General features: G+C 38.9%; 1 protein-coding gene across 1 annotated transcript in view; it reads left to right on the forward strand.

Moving 5' to 3' along the window:
• Window positions 1-21373, forward strand: part of HSD17B12 (hydroxysteroid 17-beta dehydrogenase 12) — a 173980-nt gene that overhangs the window by 108977 nt on the left and 43630 nt on the right. Inside the window, exon 4 of the mRNA XM_036862379.1 lies at window positions 2567-2674. Coding sequence (XP_036718274.1) covers window positions 2567-2674 — 108 coding nt within the window. The remainder of the gene's footprint in view (window positions 1-2566; window positions 2675-21373) is intronic.

Below are 21373 nucleotides of genomic sequence, written 5' to 3' on the forward strand. Positions count from 1 at the left end.
TGCATTTTTTATTTTTATTTTTTTTAATTATTTTTGGCTGATTTGGGTCTTTGTTGCTGCGTGCCGGCTCTCCCCAGTTGCAGCGAGCGGGGGCCACTCCTCGCTGCGGAGCTCAAGCCTCTGACTGCAGTGGCCTCGCCCGTTGAGGAGCATGGGCTCCAGGCGCTTGCTTCAGTGGTTGTGGCTTACGGGCTGTAGAGCGCAGGCTCAGTAGTTGTGGCGCACGGGCTTAGCTGCTCTGTGGCATGCGGGATCCTCCCGGCCCAGGGTTCGAACCCATGTCCCCTGCACTGGCAGGCAGATTCTCAACCACTGCGCCACCAGGGAAGCCCTGCATTTTTTAAAGGGTGGTCAATGAAGGCTTCTCTGAGAAGGTAACATTTGCTTAAAGACCCAACAGAGACAGGGGATGTGGAAAAGCATTCCAGACAGAGGGCACAGTAAGTTGAAAAGCCTTGAGTGTATTTGGAGAACATCCTGTGTCTAAAGAACTGCTAGGACCCCTGTGACCAAGGCTGGGGAGCACCTGGAGAGTAAGTGGGTGGAGATTAGTTCAGTATCAGGCTGATGCTGAAGACTTTGGTTCTTACTGTAAATGAGATGGAACGCTTTGGAGGATTGCAAGGAGGGTGGCAGGAGCTGACCTATGTTAAAAAAGAAAGAAAGAAAAGCCCACAATAGAGGCAGTGAAGAAAAGTTAAGAGAAAGTAAACAACGTTAACTGGACTAGAACATGATTCAGAGTAATTCAGGTATAAGTTCAAATTTTTATTTATCTTGAAAAACTTGAGTCAGAAACCATTTTGCTTATCCTAGTGTGAAGACATAAGAAAGAGCTTACTGGAGGGTTCTTATTAAGTAACATTCTTTCCAAAAGGGTCTCTGAATTTTTTTTTTTTTTAAACAGCGTGTCTATGTAAGACTGTGCCATATAAGTACATTCACCAAATCCTGTGAGATCTAAAAGTAAATTTGATTCAGGGGTTGTGAGGTAGCTTTTATTACTAGAGAGAAATTTTCCTAAATGTCAGTATATAGTGCTAGTGTGGAAACAGACGTTGCTTTCCTCAAACAAGTAGATAAATTTTATCTTATTTTACTTCCAGAATAAAGTTTTACATTAGTAAAAGGTATCCTTCAGCCTTTTGATTTTGGTCTTTTTTCATGTGAATTGGTGGCTCTAATAAATGCAGAGTTCTTTACTTACTTGTGGTAAATTCTGTGAACCATTTATGCTAAGACATGTCAGACCAGCTACTGGGAAATGACAGCCCTGTATCTGGCTGTCCATTACATGAACACGTAATAACTCATTTATATTCGAATAGTAGGTATACCTTTAACACCAGATAAGGTATTTTCCAGGTCAGTTATATCCTCTCTAGTTTATTCATAGATTCCTATCTAGGGTGGATACTTTTCACTGAGTCTAAAGAATCTCTTGTGAACCAGCTCTTTAGTTTTAGACATAAATCCTTTCAGATCAAGAACAGAAACCTCCTGTGTGGATTACTGCTGTATATTCTGTGATAAGCCGGCATTGACTTTGAAGGAAGAAAATTTTATTTTTGGAAGCAGGATTTTTAAATTAATTCTTTTGAATTCTCATCAAGTTCCAAAGAATAAGCATTCTTGGAGACTTTATGGAGTGCCTCATGTATGCCAGTACATGGTAGTATTGTTAGTACTAAAGGTAATACTTTGGTACCTTTGCGTTGATAGCACTAATGGGTATTATTACCTTCATTTTCACAAGAGGATGCTGAGGCCCATAGAGGACATGTGACTTGCTCAAAGTCATTTAGCAAATAAGTGTGGAAGTCAAATTGGTACCCAAGTCTGGGTGATCTCGCAGTCCGTGCCGTCTTCTCAAAGCGGCTCACTAGTGAAGGCAGAAATCAACATGACATGTTCCCTCATATGAGTTTTGTTTCTCCAGGGTCTCATTTCTGAATCTGTTATTTCCCTTAGCTCTGTTTGGACCTTAACAGTCCTGTACAAAGTAGAACACTGAGGTCTTTCTGGTGTCACTGTGTAGCTCCATTACTATGCATTTTGTGTGGCTTTTTAAATGTAGTGATTATTCATTATTAACCAAGCTCCTAAATTCCAATGTGATCATATTCATTTTATTTCCACTTTAATAAGGTGGATTTTTTGTTTTAATAGATCACACTTAAGACTTTTTCCTGAAATTATGAAGTATCAGTTTGCAATTAAAATCACAAACCAGTGATATTTAAAGAGTATATAATATTATGATATGCATCATGTTTTATTATTTGCACCTAAGGGTCTAAAAAGTCATCATTATTGATTTATAGGAGAACTGATTAAGGAACATTCAGCCAGCTCTGTGATAACATTGGAATTTTTATTGCAGAACTACTGTGTTGACTCTATATCATATCTTAGGTGGTCTCATGATCGCTTAAAATTATCCTGGTCTAAATTTCGTATAAAATTGGGGGGAAAAAAGTGTTTGAAAGGGTAATGTCATCAAATGCTTAAATCTTAATTGCCATATATTAATTTTTCCTCTCTCCATTTGTGTTTTTTTCCCTAGGAGAAAAATTCAAAGTGGAAACAAAGACCATTGCTGTTGACTTTACATCAGAAGATATTTATGATAAAATTAAAACAAGCTTGGCAGGTCTTGAAATTGGTGTTTTAGGTTTGTATCTTTTTCATGTTTAGAGATTCTTCTTGCATTTATTGACTAGGACTTTCTTTTTGGATGTTTGGTGTTCAATTGGTGAAATGACTAGTGAGAAGAAAATGGTCTCGTTAATACAAGTGATCATTAGATGATATGGATCTATATACGCTTGAATCTTTATGTTTTGGATTGTATTTTAACGATGATTCTACAATTTAGGTTGTTTTCCCTGCCTGCTTTATTCCCAGTCTCTCATTCTCTCTGCATATATTTAGATACAGCTATATCATAATAATCCTTTGTGGTGGGTAATGCTGACCCATTTTTACAGCTGAGGAAATAAAGGCTTAGAGGGGTCTCAGCCTTTTGTTCAATATTACCCCCCCCCCCGACAAGGAACCTTTTTAGACATTATTTTCCCTTAGTCCACCCTCCCATGAGACTTTAATACCACAGATCCACTGTGTATCTTCTTTATGTGCTGTATGTATATCTGTTCTTTATACATAAAAAGGATAAGAGCTCACACCATACCCCCGAATCAATTTTTGTTCCCTTGGGGGAGCTATCACCCCAGTTGAGAAAACGTGGCTCAGAGAGATGAGTGACTTGCCTAAGCTGCCGTAGAGACTGAGTACTGCACATGGGATTTAGCCACTGTTTGTTTTTTCTGAGTCTCCTACTCCCTTGTGTTACACCTCAGCTACCTTATTGCCAAAAACCGATGCTTCTGCTGAGATGTGGAAGTATTGGACCTTGTTATGGAAAAGATTCACCAGATTTTGAGGAAAAGAAAAAAAAAATCAGGCTTCAGAAAGTTACCCAGCATTCTCTGACTCATTTCTAGAAAGAAAAAGGGCATCTAGTTCAGAAAAACGTCACTTCTTCACTAAATCTCTTTATCCCACTGCCTAAATTGGTGTGAACCTGGTAATTGACATTGTTTTCTTTATTGGACTATAAAAGGAGGAACGACGAAGAGAAAATACTTTTAAAAAATGTTTCTTAACCTTTCTTTAGTCAAGACCCCACCTGTCTTCCTCATACTATAAAAGAATGATCTCTTATATAATTTCTTGAAAAGGCAATTTAAAAAAAGTTATACACATTATAGCCCTACATAGTGCCATTGGACCTGGGGTTAACCCTGACTTTGATGTGTTATCTTTTCACTTCCTGCCTGGTCCATATCACACATCACCACGCCCCACCTACCCTCACAGCTATTCCCATACTTATAGGAGAGCCAGTAGCAAAAGATGAATGAACACACAGGTCTAATTTTTGCCTTGTTCTTCTCTAATACATACATTACTCAGAGTCTTTCACAAGCTCTTCTTCCTTTAGCTTAACCTAAAGCACAGCTAACATCTGTAAAATTCTCAACTTTTTAAAAATTCCAAGTCAGTAGTAGCTGTAACTTACTAGTTAGGATAGAGACTGCCATAGTCCATCCAAACCCCTTTCAAACTAGTCATGGACTGGATAGTGAAGGCTGGCTTAGGCAAGGAGGGGGATCAAGGATCCCTAATGAGAGGAGACTTATTTTGAACTTGTGTTCTTGAAGAATAACTTTGTTTCAGGAGTAGTTCAGTTAATCACAGTTGTCCTTAGCTTTGTATAAATTTCAGCTGCTTTTCACTGGGTAATTTTGAAAGTATAGCTACTCTGGGACTATGCCATTGAAAACGGAAGATGTCAGGCATCAGGTTGCTGCTGGGCTGGAGGGTTATAAAAGGCACTCTTCAGCTGTTCTTTCCTGACCCAGTATATACAAAGTCTGCAGTGTGATTTTATGCACAATAGGTAGATCTCTTAAGGATGAGGGTGCAGAGTACATGGTGCCCAAGCACCTTTTCCCCACTTCTAGAATCCTAGGACTTGTGTCAATACGTAAGCATTGATATTTAGACCTAAGGGTTGATATTTTCCTGGGCCACATATGCTAATGGAACCACTGCTTTTGTAGTCCAGCCCCTTAGTAAATTGCAACCTGTGAGTCAGCAGTTTACACCCCTCTTTATTCATTCATTCATTCATTTGTCAGTCAATGAACTGGAGATACAACAATGAACAGGAAAGCGCCTGGCTTTATGTAGTATAATGTTCTAAAGGGAAAGACAGCCCTAATCAAAACTAGTTGCCTGCGGGCTAAGTGTTGAGATGGGGAGGGCAGGGTGTAATAAGAGGGCAAAAGGGATGATGGAGTTGATATGGGGAGAAATAATGGTGACTTGGCCTAGCCAGTGTTAGGAAAAAGGATGATTCCAGAAATATTGAGGAAGTAGAGGAAGCAGGACTCTACTTGTGAGAGATTGCAAGAGAACTCATGATGACCTTCAGGGTTCTGGCTTGAGCATCTGTGTCAATAGTGCCATTTAATAAAATGGGGAATCCTGGAGGAGGAGCCTTTTTGGGAATGAGGATCATTTAAGTTTGGGGTTCCTCTAGGATGTCCAAGTGGGGTTGTTAAGTCGATAGTGGACATGTGGATCTAGGTTTCGGTAGAGCTCCTAACTAGAGATAGAGTTTGGAGGTAAGTCATCTCTGAGTAGTAATCTCACTGAAGAAAGGAAACTGGAGCTAATCCAAGGAGAATGGAGAGAAGGTAAAGAGAAAACTGGGGACAGAGCTCTCTGTTATCAAAGGCTGCCTGGAACGTATAGTGTGAAGGAGGGATAATTTTTTGCACAAGTTCAGCACTGTCCACTGGAAGTATAATGCAAACCACACATTTAATTTGAACATTTCTAGTAGCCACATTTTTAAAAAGCAAAAAGGAACAAATGAACTAATTTTTATAATGTATTTTATTTTAACCCACTGTATCCAAAATATTATCACTAACATGTAATCCACATAAAGTTTTTCGAAACATTTTGTATTCTTTTTCTCATACCAAATCCTCAAGTCTAGGGTGTATTTTACATTTATAACATATCTCAGTTTGGACCAGCTACATTTTAAGTGTTCAGTAGCCACATGTGCCTAGTGATGGATATCTAGCTCTAGTTCATCTTGGCTGTCTCTCATCCTCAGTTTGGGTGGGAGAGCCATAAATATAATTTCTAGGTTTTTCTTGTGCTTTAACATAGCTTTCAACCAGGGGCAGTTCTGCAGTGTCTGGCAATGTCCAGAGACATTTCTGGTTGTCACTAATTGAGGGGGGAGGAGGAGGAAGTTCTACTGGCCCCCGGCGGGTACAGGGAGGGGATGCTGCTAAACTTCCTTCAGTGCACAGGACAGACTCCCACAGCGAAGCACGATCAGTCTAAAAGCTCAGCAGTGCTGAGGTTGAGAAACCCTGCTTTGAAGTTATATTGTAACTAAATAGTTCTGATTGAATACTTATGGAGACACACACACACATACACAGACAACTTAATTTTTGATTTCTAGGTTGGTTACAGATCAATAATAAAAATAATTATAGCTAATGTTTACATACGCCTTTAAAGTTCATAGCAGCACTTTCACATACATTATACTATTAATTGGCTATACATTTTGTTTTCTTTCTACTCTACCAGAACTGTCTCCTTAATCATAAGCTTTGTATAATTATATTGACATTTATTAGCAGATATCTTATATTGCATTGTAATTTTAATTTGTCAAGATTTTGGGGGAAACTATTAAAACACCTTTATGAGCTAAATTTTATCTTATTGCTAGGTCATATTTCAACTCAAATCTTACATTTCTTTCTCTAGTGTGGGTATAACCCTCTAGAACTTGTGGGAGGGGTCTGGTGTTGATGTTTTCTTTTTTTTATGATTACCTGGGCCTATAGCCCCTTCACTTTCTTCCCTTTTTCCTCCCCATCCAGATCCCACATACCCCCCCTTCTGTCTAATAAGGGGAAGATAATCTTATTTATTCTCCTTCCTCCTCTGCTTAGTGTCAGTCTCACCTTTATAACATTCCCTAAAATAACAAACATGTACATTGATTTCTAGTAAGATTTAGCAATCCTTATTAAGTCATAGGAGAGAATTTTGTCTACCAAGTATTAATGAAACCAGTAATGATAAAAAGAAATAAAAATCACCAAGGTACATTCCATTTGTTTGAATAGCACTAACCACTAAAGCATAGTCAGTGCTTAATAAAGAAAATTAATATTTTCAGAATTACAAAGGAAAATGCTAAAGCTATTGGTTATGAAAGAAACATTGTTTTCAATAAGATAAGCAGAAAGAAAATGGCCATGAATCGTGTGAATTTGTACTGAAAGGTCACCATCACTTGATAAGACCATAAATGCGTAAGGCTGAGACAATGAATTCTTAACTCTGGTGTGTAAAATAAGTAAGCATCTGCTGTCTTCTCTCAGGCAAAGGCCAAGAAACACAGATTTGGGAAAACTTAAAAAACTTCAGCTATTTAGAGAAAATGACATCAGTCCTTTCAATAAGCAAACAATTAGTTAACAAAATATGACTGCTATAGTGCTCACTTGATTCCTCAAGAGAGACTCTCATGTGTGTTCCAGATTGGTTTGGAGGACTTCATACAGTACATCGCAGGAGGCGTAATTTACCAAGGCCAGGGGAGTAGCCTTGCATTTACAAGTATGCCACAGAGAATACTTTTTTCAAATTTCACTATGATTTTTTTAACTTTTAAAAAGTGGCATTCTTTATTCTAGAGGTAAAAATAAAAAGGTCCTCCTGGAAAAAGATAGTTACTTGTTTTGTGATTCATTAAAAAAAAAAAATCAACCATAGCTTTATTCAAGCTTGTAATTCATACTAGACCAAGAATTTCCCTATGCCAAATGCTAGGAAGGTCCTCTCCACCCATACTATCATTATTATTATTATTATTTTTAAACTTATTTATTTATTTTATTTTTGACTGCCTTGGGTCTTTGTTGCTGTGCGTGGGCTTTTCTCTAGTTGCGACAAGCGGGGGCTACTCTTCGTTGCGGTGCGCGGGCTTCTCGTTGGGTGGCTTCTCTTGTTGCAGAGCGCAGGCTCTAGGCACACGGGCTTCAGTAGTTGTGGCTCGCGGGCTCTAGAGCGCAGGCTTAGTAGTTGTGGCGCAGGGGCATAGTTGCTCCGCGGCATGTGGCATCTTTCCGGACAAGGGCTTGAACCCGTGTCCCCTGCATTGGCAGGCGGATTCTTAACCACTGTGCCACCAGGGAAGCCCATACTGTCATTATTTATGTAACTTGTAGAGTCAAGAGAATCGGTTGGTATAGGGTGACAGCCTGTGATGGCTTAGTGTCTTAGGCCTATTTATTACCCATCAACTTTTTCCTATCTCTACACAGTGCCCGTAATTTTATTAGGAAGCATCATTTAAATAACAACAATATGTATAGATAATAAAAGTCAGTTGATTGCAAAGAGTAATTGATTGCAAAATCTGGAATAGACCTTTTTATTCTCTTTTCTTCCTGTGCCCTTCATAAATTAATAATTGTTCTATTAATGTATTTGGTGGGTTATTTTTAAATTGGTATCCTTCCCTTCTCCTCAGCTGAATGTAAAAATACCTCTTGATTATCCTTGCCTAAGCAACCTTATGGATTATGGGAAATACTTGGGAAGCATTTGTGTTCTGTTTTTCTCCCCTACAACCTAGTATTTCCCTGAATGTTCTGAGATGGAGAATAGTTGAGTGTTGGGAATACGTATCTTAAAAGATAGTTTGAGCAGAGATTAATAGTTAAGATCAGTCAACTCTATAACTGTTTATACTTAATTTTCAAAGCTTTTTAACAAAAGACCCAAGAGTATTTTTAGCTACTTGGGGGAAAGGACCAGTGATCTTCAAAATGGCAAACCTCCCAGGTAATTAATTTGGTTGGAATTCAGAGATGGCTTCCTTATAGTTCAGTGTCAAAGAAAGAGGAAATAGATGCCTAGGAGAGGGAGCCGCAAGCCTGCAGGAACTGGGTTGAGGAAAACTTTTCTAGGAACCCTGGGAAGGAAGAAATCTTGAGCATACTGGGAAGTTATGTGGCTTTCCAGTCCCAATTGATGAAGGAAGTTACAAGTAGAAGAGTCTTGCTTCTTTAGAGGGTTTAAAAATATATAATGCTTCAGATTATCTTCTTGCCAATTTCAGGAACTTTACTAATTAGAAATTAGTTTTAAATTGCCTTCTTTTGAAATGTAAATATCTCTGAAAGGGCAGTGACATCTTCATTTACATCTTATTGGGATTAGTACATTCAGTTTACTGTCTCCTTGCTGGATCAGTCACCCGGAGGAAATGACTATCTTAGTTAATGAAAGACATGGAGAAATCATTTCAAAATGGAGAAGAGAGGCTTAAAGAGGAAACTGTAGTGGTAGATTGGCGATTGGTGGGGTGCTGAGAGGGGATGAAAAATAGTAGGGCAAAATAAAGTTAGTTGAGAGAGCACCAATGATAAGTGTTTGGAAATACCCTCCTTCCTTTTTTTTTTTTCCTGGAACCCAGGTATAAAATGACTCAGGCTCAAGAAAGGACAGAGGCTATTATTCTAAAGTATGTAGGAAAGGATTACAGGAGCATGGTAGGATGATAGTTTGCAGAGAGGGTGGAGTTTCTCTATTATGCCACGATATGATTTTCATGCCTTCTAGGGGTTAAGGATACTTCCCAAAACTTCCCTTTTGTAATACAATTGAATTCTGTCCCTAACCACCCCAGAGGTAGTGTAGACTCCACAAGTTCAAGGACACAGTCTCCAATTAAACTGCATTCACTTCAGACATCAGCTACAAGTTTGGGGGCGCAGGCCACCTGCACTTCTGACCAACTGGCTACAAATTCCCCTTACCCCTTCAGGTTCGACAATTTGCTACCCTTAAAAAAATTACAGTTGTATTGTGAAGGATACAAATCGAGACCAGCCAAATGAACAGACACATAAGGCACAGTCCGAGAGGCGTCCAAACACAGAGCTTCTGAGCCCTCTCCTTATGGAGTCAGGACGCATCACCCTTTCCACACATCTGTGTGTTCACCAGCTAGGAAGCCTGTGCTGATTTGTCTCCTTAGCTTAAACTCAGGTGTGATCGCAAAGGCCCCGCCTTGAATAGCAAAGACATTCCAAGGGTTTAGACATTTCCAACCCAGGAATCTGGGGCAAAGACCAGACAAATTCTTTACTATACAGCATCTTTTCTTTCCTATTTGTTTTTTGTGTTTTTTTTTAAGATACTTTTCTCTTTGGTATTTTTTTTTGGAACATCTTTACTGGAGTATAACTGCTTTACAATGTGTTAGTTTCTGCTGTATAACAACGTAAATCAGCTATACATATACATATATCCCCATATCTCTTTCTTCTTGCATCTTCCTCCCATCCTCCCTATCCTACCCCTCCAGGTGGTCACAAAGCACCAAGCTGATCTCCCTGTGCTATGCAGCTGCTTCCCACTAGCTATCTATTTTACATTTGGTAGTGTATATATGTCCATGCCACTCTCTCACTTCCTCCCAGCTTACCCTTCCCCCTCCCCGTGTCCTCAAGTCCATCCCCTACGTCTGCGTTTTTATTCCTGTCCTGCCCCTAGGTTCTTCAGAACCTTTTTTTTTTTTTTTTTGAGAGTCCATATATATGCATTAGCATACAGTATTTGTTTTTCTCCTTCTGACTTACTTCACTCTGTATGACAGACTCTAGGTCCATCCACCTCACTACAAATAACTCAATTTCGTTTCTTTTTATGGCTGAGTAATATTCCGTTGTATATATGTGCCACATCTTTATCCATTCATCTGTTGATGGACACTTAGGTTGCTTCCGTGTCCTGGCTATTGTAAATAGAGCTGCAGTGAACATTGTGGTACATGACTCTTTTTGAATTTCGGTTTTCTCAGGGTATATGCCCAGTAGTGAGATTGCTGGGTCGTATGGTAGTTCTATTTTTAGTTTTTTAAGGAACTTCCATACTGTTCTCCATAGTGGCTGTATCAATTTACATTCCCACCAACAGTGCAAGAGGGTTCCCTTTTCTCCACACCCTCTCCAGCATTTATTGTTTGTAGATTTTTTGATGATGGCCATTCTGATTGGTGTGAGGTGATACCTCATTGTAGTTTTGATTTGCGTTTCTCTAATGATTAGTGATGTTGAGCATCCTTTCATGTGTTTGTTGGCAAATTGTATATCTTCTTTGGAGAAATGTCTATTTAGGTCTTCTGCCCATTTTTGGATTGGGTTGTTTGTTTTTTTGATATTGAGCTGCATGAGCTGCTTGTATATTTTAGAGATTAATCCTTTGTCAGTTGCTTTGTTTGCAAGTATCTTCTCCCATTCTGAAGGTTATCTTTTCGTCTTGTTTTGGTTTCCTTTGCTGTGCAAAAGCTTTTAAGTTTCATTAGGTCCCATTTGTTTATTTTTGTTTTTATTTCCATTTCTCTAGGAGGTGGGTCAAAAAGGATCTTGCTGTGATTTATGTCAAAGAGTGTTCTTCCTATGTTTTCCTCTAAGAGTTTTATAGTGTCCAGTCTTACATTTAGGTCTTTAATCCATTTTGAGTTTATTTTTGTGTATGGTGTTAGGGAGTATCCTAATTTCATTCTTTTACATGTAGCTGTCCAGTTTTCCCAGCACCACTTATTGAAGAGGCTGTCTTTTCTCCATTGTGTATTCTTGCTTCCTTTATCAAAGAAAAGGTGACCATATGTGCGTGGGTTTATCTCTGGGCTTCCTATCCTGTTCCACTGATCTATATTTCTGTTTTTGTGCCAGTACCATACTGTCTTGATTACTGTAGCTTTGTAGTATAGTCTGAAGTCAAGGAGCCTGATTCCTCCAGCTCCGTTTTTCTTCCTCAAGATTGCCTTGGCTATTCGGGATCTTTTGTGTTTCCATACAAATTGTGAAATTTTTTGTTCTAGTTCTGTGAAAAACGCCATTGGTAGTTTGAGAGGGATTGCGTTGAATCTGTAGATTGCTTTGGGTAGTATACTCATTTTCACAATGTTGATTCTTCCAATCCAAGAACATGGTATATCTCTCCATCTGTTTGTATCATCTTTAATTCCTTTCATCAGTGTCTTATAGTTTTCTGCATACAGGTCTTTTTTCTCCTTAGGTAGGTTTCTTCCTAGGTATTTTATTCTTTTTGTTGCAATGGTAAATGGGAGTGTTTCCTTAATTTTTTTTTCAGATTTTTCATCATTAGTGTATAGGAATGCAAGAGATTTCTGTGCATTAATTTTGTATCCTGCTACTTTACCAAATTCATTAATTAGCTCTAGTAGTTTTCTGGTAACATCTTTAGGATTCTCTATGTATAGTATCATGTCATCTGCAAACAGTGACAGTTTTACTTCTTCTTTTCTGATTTGGATTCCTTTTATTTCTTTTTCTTCTCTGATTACTGTGGCTAAAACTTCCAAAACTATGTTGAATAATAGTGGTGAGAGTGGGCAACCTTGTCTTGTTCCTGATCTTAGTGGAGATGGTTTCAGTTGTTCACCACTGAGGACGATGTTGGCTGTGCATTTGTCATATATGGCCTTTATTATGTTGAGGTAAGTTCCCTCTATGCTTGCTTTCTGGAGGGTTTTTATCATAAATGGGTGTTGAATTTTGTCAGAAGCTTTTTCTGCATCTATTGAGATTATCATATGGTTTTTATCCTTCAGTTTGTTAATATGGTGTATCACATTGATTGATTTGCATATATTGAAGAATCCTTGCATTCCTGGGATACACCATGATCAGGTGGGGTTTATGATCCTTTTAATGTGTTGTTAGATTCTGTTTGCTAATATTTTGTTGAGGATTTTTGCATCTGTGTTCATCAGTGACATTGGCCTGTAGTTTTCTTTTTTTGTGACATCTTTGTCTGGTTTTGGTATCAGGGTAATGGTGGCCTCGTAGAATGAGTTTGGGAGTGTTCCTCCCTCTGCTATATTTTGAAGAGTTTGAGAAGGATAGGCGTTAGCTCTTCTCTAAATGTTTGATACAATTCGCCTGTGAAGCCATCTGGTCCTGGGCTTTAGTTTGTTGGAAGATTTTTAATCACAGTTTCAATTTCAGTGCTTGTGATTGGTCTGTTTATATGTTCTATTTCTTCCTGGTTCAGTCTCGGAAGGTTGTGCTTTTCTAAGAATTTGTCCATTTCTTCCAGGTTGTCCATTTTATTGGCATGCAGTTGCTTGTAGTAATCTCTCATGAGCCTTTGTATTTGTGCAGTGTCAGTTGTTACTTCTCCTTTTTCACTTCTATTTCTGTTGATTTGAGTCTTCTCCCTTTTTTTCTTGATGAGTTTGGCTAAAGGTTTATCAATTTTGTTTATCTTCTCAAAGAACCAGCTTTTAGTTTTATTGATCTTTGCTATTGTTTCCTTCATTTCTTTTTCATTTATTTCTGATCTGATCTTCATGATTTCTTTCCTTCTGCTAACTTTGGGTTTTTGTTGTCCTTCTTTCTCTAATTGCTTTAGGTGTAAGGTTAGGTTGTTTATTTGAGATTTTTCTTGTTTCTTGAGGTAGGATTGTATTGCTATAAAGTTGCCACTTAGAATTGCTTTTGCTGCATCCCATAGGTTTTGGGTTGTCGTGTTTTCATTTTCATTTTTTTCTAGGTATCTTTTCATTTCCTCTTTGATTTCTTCAGTGATCTCTTGGTTATTTAGTAGCGTATTGTTTAACCTCCATGTGTTTGTATGTTTTACAGTTTTTTTGCTGTAATTGATATCTAGTCTCATAGCACTGTGGTCGGAAAAGATACTTGATATGATTTCAATTTTCTTAAATTTACCAAGGCTTGATTTGTGACCGAAGATATGATCTATCCTGGAGAATGTTCCATGAGCACTTGAGAAGAAAGTGTATTCTGTTGTTTGTGGATGGAATGTCCTATAAGTATCGATTAAGTCCATCTTGTTTGTATCATTTAAAGCTTGTGTTTCCTTATTTATTTTCATTTTGGATGATTTGTCCATTGGTGAAAGTGGGGTGTTAAAGTCCCCTACTATGATTGTGTTACTGTCGATTTCCCCTTTTATGGCTGTTAGCATTTGCCTTACGTACTGAGGTGCTCCTATGTTGGGTGCATAAATGTTTACAATTTTTATATCTTCTTCTCAGATTGAGCCCTTGATCATTATGTAGTGTCCTTCTTTGTCTCTTGTAGTAGACTTTATTTTAAAGTCTGTTTTGTCTGATATGAGAATTGCTACTCCAGCTTTCTTTTGATTTCCATTTGCATGGAATATCTTTTTCCATCCCCTCACTTTCAGTCTGTACGTGTCCCTATGTCTGAAGTGGGTCTCTTGTAGACAGCATGTGTACGGGTCTTGTTTTTGTATCCATTCAGCAAGCCTGTGTCTTTTGGTTGGAGCATTTAATCCATTTACATTTATGGTAATTATCGACATGTATGTTCCTATTACCATTTTCTTAATTGTTTTGGGGTTTTTTTTGTGGGTATTTTCCTTCTCTTGTGTTTCCTGCCTAGAGAAGTTCCTTTAGCATTTGTTGTAAAGCTGGTTTGGTGGTGCTGAATTCTCTTAGCTTTTGCTTCTCTGTAAAGGTTTTAATTTCTCCATCAAATCTGAATGAGATCCTTGATGGGTAGAGTAATCTTGGTTGTAGGTTTTTCCCTTTCATCACTTTAAATATGTCCTGCCACTCCCTTCTGGCTTGCAGAGTTTCTGCTGAAAGATCAGCTGTTAACCTTATGGGGATTCCCTTGTATGTTTTTTGTTGCTTTTCCCTTGCTGCTTTTAATATTTTTTCTTTGTATTTAAAATTTTTGATAGTTTGATTAATATGTGTCTTGGTGTGTTTTTCCTTCGATTTATCCTGTATGGGACTCTCTGCGCTTCCTGGACTTGATTGACTGTTTCCTTTCCCATATTAGGGATGTTTTCGACTATAATCTCTTCAAATATTTTTCAGTCCCTTTCTTTTTCTCTTCTTCTTCTGGGACCCTTATAGTTCGAATGTTGGTGCGTTTAATGTTGTCCCAGAGGTCTCTGAGACTGTCCTCAATTCTTTTCATTCTTTTTTCTTTATTCTGGTCTGTGGTAGTTATTTCCACTATTTTATCTTCCAGCTCACTTACCCGTTCTTCTGCCTCAGTTATTCTGCTATTGATTCCTTCTAGAGAATTTTTAATTTCATTTATTGTGTGTTCATCATTGTTTGTTTGCTCTTTAGTTCTTCTAGGTCGTAGCTAAACATTTCTTGTATTTTCTCCATTCTGTTTCCAATATTTTGGATCATTTTTACTATCATTACTCTGAATTGTTTTTCAAGTAGACTGCCTACTTCATCTTCATTTGTTTGGTCTGGTGGGTTTTTACTTTGCTCCTTCATCTGCTGCGTATTTCTCTGTCTTCTCATTTTGCTTACCTTACTGTGTTTGGGGTCTCCTTTTCTCAGGCTGCAGGTTTGTAGTTCCCGTTGTTTTTGGTGTCTGCCCCCAGTGGGTAAGGTTGGTTCAGTGGGTTGTGTAGGCTTTCTGGTGGAGGGGACTGGTGCCTGTGTTCTGGTGGATGAGGCTGGATCTTGTCTTTCTGGTGGGCAGGACCATGTCCGGTGGTGTGTTTTGGGGTGCCTGTAACCTTATTATGATTTTAGGCAGCCTTTCTGCTAATGGGTGGGGTTGTGTTCCTGTCTTGCTAGTTGTTTGACATGGGGTGTCCAGCAGTGGAGCTTGCTTGTTGTTGAGTGGAGCTAGGTCTTAGCGTTGAAATGGAGATCTCTGGGAGAGCTCTCGCCGATTGATATTACATAGGGCTGGGAGGTCTCTGGTGGTCCAGTGTCCTGAATTCGGCTCTCCCACCTCCAAGGCTCAGGCCTGACACCCAGCCGGAGCACCAAGACCCTGTCAGCCACACAGCCTGGTACGTGGGGAGTTTCTTGCCTTTTGGGAAGTCTGAGGTCTTCTGCCAGCGTTCAGTAGGTGTTCTGTAGGAGTTGTTCCACATTTAGATATATTTTTGTTGTATTTGTGGGGAGGAAGGTGATCTCTATGTCTCACTCCTCTGCCATCTTGGAGGTCCTCCTTCTTTCCTATTTGTTGATTGATTCATCAGTCAGTCATACACTCACTCATTCAAGAAGTAGAATTCCAGAGATATAGCAGTAAACAAAACTGATATTGTTTTTGCTTTCATAGAAGACAGCCAGTAAACAAGTAATTGGGAATGTGTTGCCTTTAATGACAGGGTATGTTATGGAGGAAGCTAAGAGTATTGGAGATGATCTCTCTGAGAAAGTAATATTTACGTTGAGATCTGAATGCTGGTTAACCCTGGGAGAAGAGATGTTTCCTGGTAGAAGAAGCAGTATGTACAAAACAGTATGTACTCTGAGGTGAATGTGCTTGGCAAGTTGGAGGAACTGACAGAAGATATGTAAATCTAGAGCATGAATGCAAAGGGGATAGTGCTAGAGTCTGGAGATTAAGCAGTGCCAGATCCCGGAAGGCTTTAGAAAACCAGGTTGATATGTTTGGACTTTATTGGAAGGACAGTGTAGACATTGTAGAGTTTTAAGCAGTAAATTGATATCATCCTAGAATTTTAGAGAGTTCATTCTGACTCCCAAGTGGAAGGGGCAAGAATTGACATGAGGAGAACAATAAGGTTATTTCAGCAATGAAATATAAGATGAGGATGGCTTATATTAGGATGATGGCAATGGGAATGGATAGAAGTGAATTGACTAGAGATATGTTTAGGAAATAGAAATAGGACTAATTTCTGATGAGGTCCTCATCAGAAGTCTTGTCTGACAGAAGGAGTGAATAATAATGGTAGTTTGTTGTTTTTAATTATTATTGCCAAGATTCATTAAGTATTTTTTATATGCCATGCATCATGCTAATGAATCTCATTTAATCCCCAACAATCCTATAAGGTAGATACTAATATTTCTATACCCATTTTACAGACAGAAAACAGGCTTACAGTGATTAAATGCATTGTCCAGGGTTATACAATTGCTAATTAGCAACCTCCAGGTCAACTTGAGCAACTGGCTGCTGTTTCTCTAACACAGGAGACCGTGAGCCAGGACAATTCTGTAGAGAAGAATGATGATTTCGTTTTGGGTTATGTTAAATTTGAGAGAGCTGTGAGAAAGCCAAGTGGAGTTTCAAGTAGACAGTGGCATCTGGTATAAATGCCCTCCTTTGTGTTGAATGAAGCAGAAGCCTGATGTAGCCAATCATGGCAAGCAGAATAGGTACATGGAATTTTTAGGGGATTCATCAGGAACATTATTAGACTAAGTATAGTGCCTTATAGTTCCATTAGATGTATTGAATGAGATTGGATTTCCAAAGTGAGAATAAGACTTTGAATTCATATTATTTCCTTTTATTCAAAAACCACTAATGGTATTAATTAAAGCAAAACCTTTAACTTAAAACTGGGTAATTAGTTATGATTTCAGAAATGTAAGTAGAACCGTAATTCATGAAATTGATACGTATTCCTCCCATTCGCTGAGATTTAACTACCAACCTTCTGCCATCCTTCTTTCCTCATCCTCTCTTCCAACTTTATGTATGTGTATGGGTCAATTCTTGCCCCAAATCTTATGTGGTTTTGTAATGAACGTCACGTAGCAGTTTATAATTAAACAGCTGAGGTGAAATGTTCTGTTGTTTTGCTTCTGACTCGATCTTAATTTTTCAATTTCTGAGTAAAAGCGCTGCAGATTTAAAGCCTTGTAAACTCTCTTTTATTTAGAAATTGCTACTCGCAAGTGTAGGAAAACTGTAAAGTTTGCAAAATGTTTTACTTGGTGTTCCAAATATCATCTGTCAGAGTATGAACATGTGCTAGCTACAGCAATATGTTAAATAAGGCAAAGAAGAAATTTTCTTTGCATCACTTTCCAAACTCTGCAGACTGTAAGATTAGATCTTCTCGAATGAAGTAAAGAGGGTAAAGAAGCAATTAGGATAAATTCAATCAGTATAAAGTTATTCTGGTTAACTGTTGCCTAGAGCTCTCTTTTAGAAGGATCTCTCCACTTCAGTGCTGATCACGAACAGTAAAAACAGAGAGAACTTGGTTGTCTTGCTGCAGCCCTTATGGTAGTGTTGGGTGCAAAATAGGAGTTCAGTGAATACTTGTTGAATAAATGACCACACAACAAGAACAACTCTTTCTCCTCCATTTATTAACATACTAGTATGTTCCAGGCATTAGGTTAAAGATTTTATGCATATTATCTCATTTAATTCTTTTCCCTATTTTATTTATAAAGGTGATGTGGAAACTGAGGCTTGTTGGGGTGAAATCACCTGCATCTTGTTAAGATCTGGTAGTAGTAGAGCCAGGACTGAAACCTGGGTCTATTGGACTCTAAGATCCATCCCCTCCTAGTTCAAAAGCTTAAGACAGGAGGTGTTTCTCCCTACTTGTGCTGTTACTTGGGTCTACATTTTTATTTTTTTATTTTTTAGAATTTATTTAATTTTTTGGGCTGCATTGGGTCTTCGTTGCCGCACGCGGGCTTTCTCTAGTTGTGATGAGCGGGGGCTACTCTTCGTCGCATTGTGCGTGCTTCTCATTGCGGTGGCTTCTCTTGTGGAGCACGGGCTCTAGGCGCGTGGGCTGCAGTAGTTGTGCCGTGTGGACTCAGTAGTTGTGGCTTGCGAGCTCTAGAGTGCAGGCTCAGTAGTTGTGGTGCACGGGCTTAGTTGCTCCGCGGCATGTGGGACCTTCCCCGACCAGGGCTCAAACCCGTGTCCCCTGCATTGGCAGGCAGATTCTTAACCACTGCGCCACCAGGGAAGCCCCTACATTTTAAAAATTCAGTATATTTTCAAATATAGTGAGGTAGCAGCATTTTTAAAAATTCATTTTTATTAATGAATTCTAATAGGTTTTCCATTTCTCTAGTCTTTATATGGGTGCTTGAACTGCATTAGTGTATCCAACTACAAATGTGACCAAAATGTAAACTTATTTTAATATTTTCTACTTTGATATTATGAGAAGGAGATACAGAAGACTTTGCATTATTTCATATATATTAGGAAGCCCAACCATTAGGCAGTGTATTTTTTTTTTACATCTTTATTGGAGTATAATTGCTTTACAATGGTGTGTTAGTTTCTGCTTTATAACAAAGTGAATCAGCTATACATATATCCCCATATCTCTTCCCTCTTGTGTCTCCCTCGCATCCTCCCTATCCCAGCCCTCTAGGTGGTCACAAACCACCGAGCTGTTCTCCCTGTGTTATGTGGCTGCTTCCCACTAGCTATCTATTTTACATTTGGTAGAGTATATACGTCCATGCCACTCTCTCACTTCGTCCCAGCTTACTGTTCCCCCTCCCCGTGTCCTCAAGTCCATTCTCTACGTCTGCGTCTTTATACCTGTCCTGCCCCTAGGTTCTTCAGAACCCCTTTTTTTTTTAGATTCCATATATATGTGTTAGCATACAGTATGTTTTTCTCTTTCTGCCTTACTTCACTCTGTATGATAGTTTCTAGGTCCATCCACGTCACTACAAATAACTCAATTTTGTTTCTTTTTATGGCTGAGTAATATTCCATTGTATATATGTGCCACATCTTCTTTATCCATTCATCAGTCGATGGACACTTAGGTTGCTTCCATGTCCTGGCTATTGTAAACAGAGCTGCAGTGAACATTGTGGTACATGACTCTTTTTGAATTACGGTTTTCTCAGGGTATATGCCCAGTAGTGGGATTGCTGGGTCGTATGGTAGTTCTATTTTTAGTTTTTTAAGGAACCTCCATACTCTTCTCCATAGTGGCTGTGTCAATTTACATTCCCACCAAAGTGCAAGAGGATTCCCTTTTCTCCACACCCTATCCAGCATTTATTGTTTGTAGATTTTTTGGTGATGGCCATTCTGACTGATGTGAGGTGATACCTTGTTGCATTTTTGATTTGCCTTTGTCTAATGATTAGTGATGTTGAGCATCCTTTCATGTATTTGTAGGCAGTGTGTTTCTCAACCACCTTGATTTCTTATGTCTGATTAATCTGGAAAAGGTAGCAGGTTGAAAGTGGTCTCTGTGTGGTTACCCATATCTGTTATTATTGTGTTTGTTCAGATGGACTTTTATTCTCCAGTAATTTGTTGTCATTTGCTCCTCCCGCATGCCCAACCCAGATAGCAAAAATCTAATTTCCTAATGACATCATTATCTCTATAGCAGCTGGTTTTGATAAAGGATTCTAAGTCCAGTGAGGTCAGAAGCAGCAGCAAATGAATTTAGAAGAAACAAACCTTGTGTATGTTCTTGTCATTTTTAAAACGTGTGAGATGTGGAAGTGATTTTTAAACAGTAGTATGATGTAATTTAGAATATTTATATATATAACATTCAGAAATACTCTGTGTATTTTCTGAGTCTAAAGTACTATATGTATCAGTATTGGTGTTTTAGAAAGTTCTGGGTGGCGAATGTGGAGAGCACTGCTGAACATGGCGCACTGACAGTTCCTCCCTGCGAGGATCTCGCCACCTCCTTCTTCCCACTTACCTGTTGTTGTTCTTGGTCTGTCTTCACCTCTGTTCTCCATCTGCCTCATCTCTTCTGTTGAGCTCTTCCCAATCTTGGAACTCCACTGAGAAACTGATGGGAAATAGTTTATATGTTCATGGCCCTTGGGGTGGTGGTTGGAATTCTGAGATTATGTGGACATACCTCGTTTTCTGAAAGACATGGTGTGTTACACGTGTTAAAAAGCTTTTTCAGGTCATTGAACAAAAAATGTTCAATCTGTCTCTGGTGCCTCCTTGAAGAATTCAAGAAAACTCACTAATGAACAGATATTTAATGCCAATTTAAAATGCTACCATTTAAGAGGGATTTTCAGCTATCTGAAAAATGTTGGAACAACTTGTGGCATTGTTTGGTTTGGTGAATCCTATAATGAATCCTGTAATATAAGAAGATGGCATTGCATGCACCCATTCTAAGTGAGATTAAATTATAATGGAAATATTTCCATCCTTCCCTCCTACCCAAAGCCTGTTTTCTTCCTTTTCCAAGTCTCTGAAAGCTTTCCGCCTGCTGTTTGGCTGTTGCTGCCACCTAATGTCTCAAAATAAAATTGCAATGAGTTTGCCTTTTCCATAAGATTCACACTATTGTGCAATTTATGGAAATAACTGTTTGAGAGCAACAGTTGTTTTTCTTTAACTCTTAAATAATAGCACCCTGAAGTGATTACTTATTGTGAAGACAATATGGGTAGCATATATTCCACTAGCAAAATGTGCAACTAATGAAGCAGGAAAGGATTTAAGAGTCCTAGTCCCTAGTAAAGGACAACTTGCCAGTGTGACCTTGACGTGTACTTCCCTTCATAAAATCAGGCTCAGTGGGGCTTCCCTGGTGGCGCAGTGGTTGAGAGTCTGCCTGCTGGTGCGGGGGACACGGGTTTGAGCCCTGGTCTGGGAGGATCCCACATGCCGCGGTGCAACTAGGCCCGTGAGCCACAACTACTGAGCCTGCGCGTCTGGAGCCTGTGCTCCACAACAGGGAAGGCCGCAATAGTGAGAGGCCCGCGCACCGTGATGAAGAGTGGCCCCCGCTTGCCGCAACTAGAGAAAAGCCCTTGCACAGAAACAAAGACCCAACACAGCCAAAAATAAATAAATAAATAAATAAATAAATAAAATCAGGCTCAGTGCTCTGAAAGATCTGTTCCAGCTTTAACACCTTTTTCTTTTCTGTGTGTATTTTTGGTTATAAAAGTATAACCTTTATACGTGATGCTGTTTATTTCTTTGGGTTA

This window comes from Balaenoptera musculus, chromosome 8 (assembly GCF_009873245.2).
Source record: "Balaenoptera musculus isolate JJ_BM4_2016_0621 chromosome 8, mBalMus1.pri.v3, whole genome shotgun sequence".
In the NCBI taxonomy this organism is placed as follows: domain Eukaryota; kingdom Metazoa; phylum Chordata; class Mammalia; order Artiodactyla; family Balaenopteridae; genus Balaenoptera; species Balaenoptera musculus.